The sequence below is a fragment of the Neltuma alba genome, unplaced genomic scaffold (genome assembly GCF_004799145.2).
Source record: "Neltuma alba isolate B1F8T4 unplaced genomic scaffold, ASM479914v2 tig00011318_pilon, whole genome shotgun sequence".
Taxonomy (NCBI): Eukaryota; Viridiplantae; Streptophyta; class Magnoliopsida; order Fabales; family Fabaceae; genus Neltuma; species Neltuma alba.
Window position 1 is genome coordinate 882,350 of NW_021636025.1, and position 1,043 is coordinate 883,392.

The window sequence follows — 1,043 nt, forward strand, 5'->3', positions numbered from 1 at the left end:
AAGGAACACACTTCTACAACAGGACCCTCAAGTCTCTATTTGCTAAACATGGAGTCAATCACAAGCCGGCCACTCCTTATCACCCCCAAATGAATGGGTTAGCTGAAGTCTCTAACCGGGAAGTGAAGCGAATACTTGAGAAAATCGTGAAACCATCCCTTAAGGACTGGAGTGAAAGGGTTGAGGAAGCTCTTTGAGCTTACAGGACTGCCTACAAGACCCCTATAGGCATGTCCCCCTTCTGGTGGCTCCATGGCAAGGCTTACCATCTACCTATAGAGATCAAGCATAAATCTTATTGGGCAATCAAGGCATGTGATACAGATCTCGAATCTTCACTTGTCAATCGGAAGATGCAACTCCAAGAACTTGAAGAAATGAGACTTGAATCCTATGACGATACCAGAATCTACAAAGACAAGCTGAAAATGATTCATGACAGACAGATTCTAAGGAAGCAGTTTTATGAAGGTGACAAGGTTCTAAAGTTTAAAGCCCGGTTGAAGCTGATGCCCGGGAAGGTTGTCACCAAGTGGGAAGGTTTGTTTAGAGTTACTAAAGTATATCCCTTTGGCATAGTAGAGCTCGTAGATGAGGAAACTGGTATAACTTCACAAGTCAACGGCCATCTGCTGAAGCATTACCATAAGAATCAAAGACCTCCCTGATCACACGGTTGTTCCCTTCCACCCTACTCTTTTACTTTCTGTTGTATTGCTGGTGATATCGTTTGCTAAGATAGTTAGGAGTAAGTGTGAGGGAGGGAACTTCTCTATAGTTGTAGTTGTAGCTGTTTATTTCTTTTTAGTAGTTGTTTGTTTGTTTCCTCTTGATTCTGCCATCTCTTTTGATCACTTGATTTATACTTGTCTATTTTCTTTTCACATTATCTTATCCTATCTCTCCCTTCTCTCTTCTTCGTGATAGTGATGTGTTGTGCTTTGATTTCAAATCAGACTTCACAACTTCCACTTCACCTGAGAGTTTAGGTTAAGATAATGTTGTTTTTCTTACTTTGAGGACAATGTATTGATCAAGTGTGG

General features: G+C 41.1%; 1 protein-coding gene across 1 annotated transcript; it reads left to right on the top strand.

Moving 5' to 3' along the window:
* Positions 1-230: 230 nt before the first annotated feature.
* LOC114711778 (uncharacterized) lies at positions 231-668 on the top strand. The gene has a single exon (XM_028896204.1). It carries the CDS (start codon positions 231-233, stop codon positions 666-668), a length of 438 nt encoding a protein of 145 aa, XP_028752037.1.
* Positions 669-1,043: the final 375 nt, after the last annotated feature.

What these genes read in the sequence shown, in the direction of transcription:
- LOC114711778 (XM_028896204.1), top strand. Translation starts at nt 231, where the DNA reads ATGTCCCCCTTCTGGTGGCTCCATGGCAAGGCTTACCATCTACCTATA.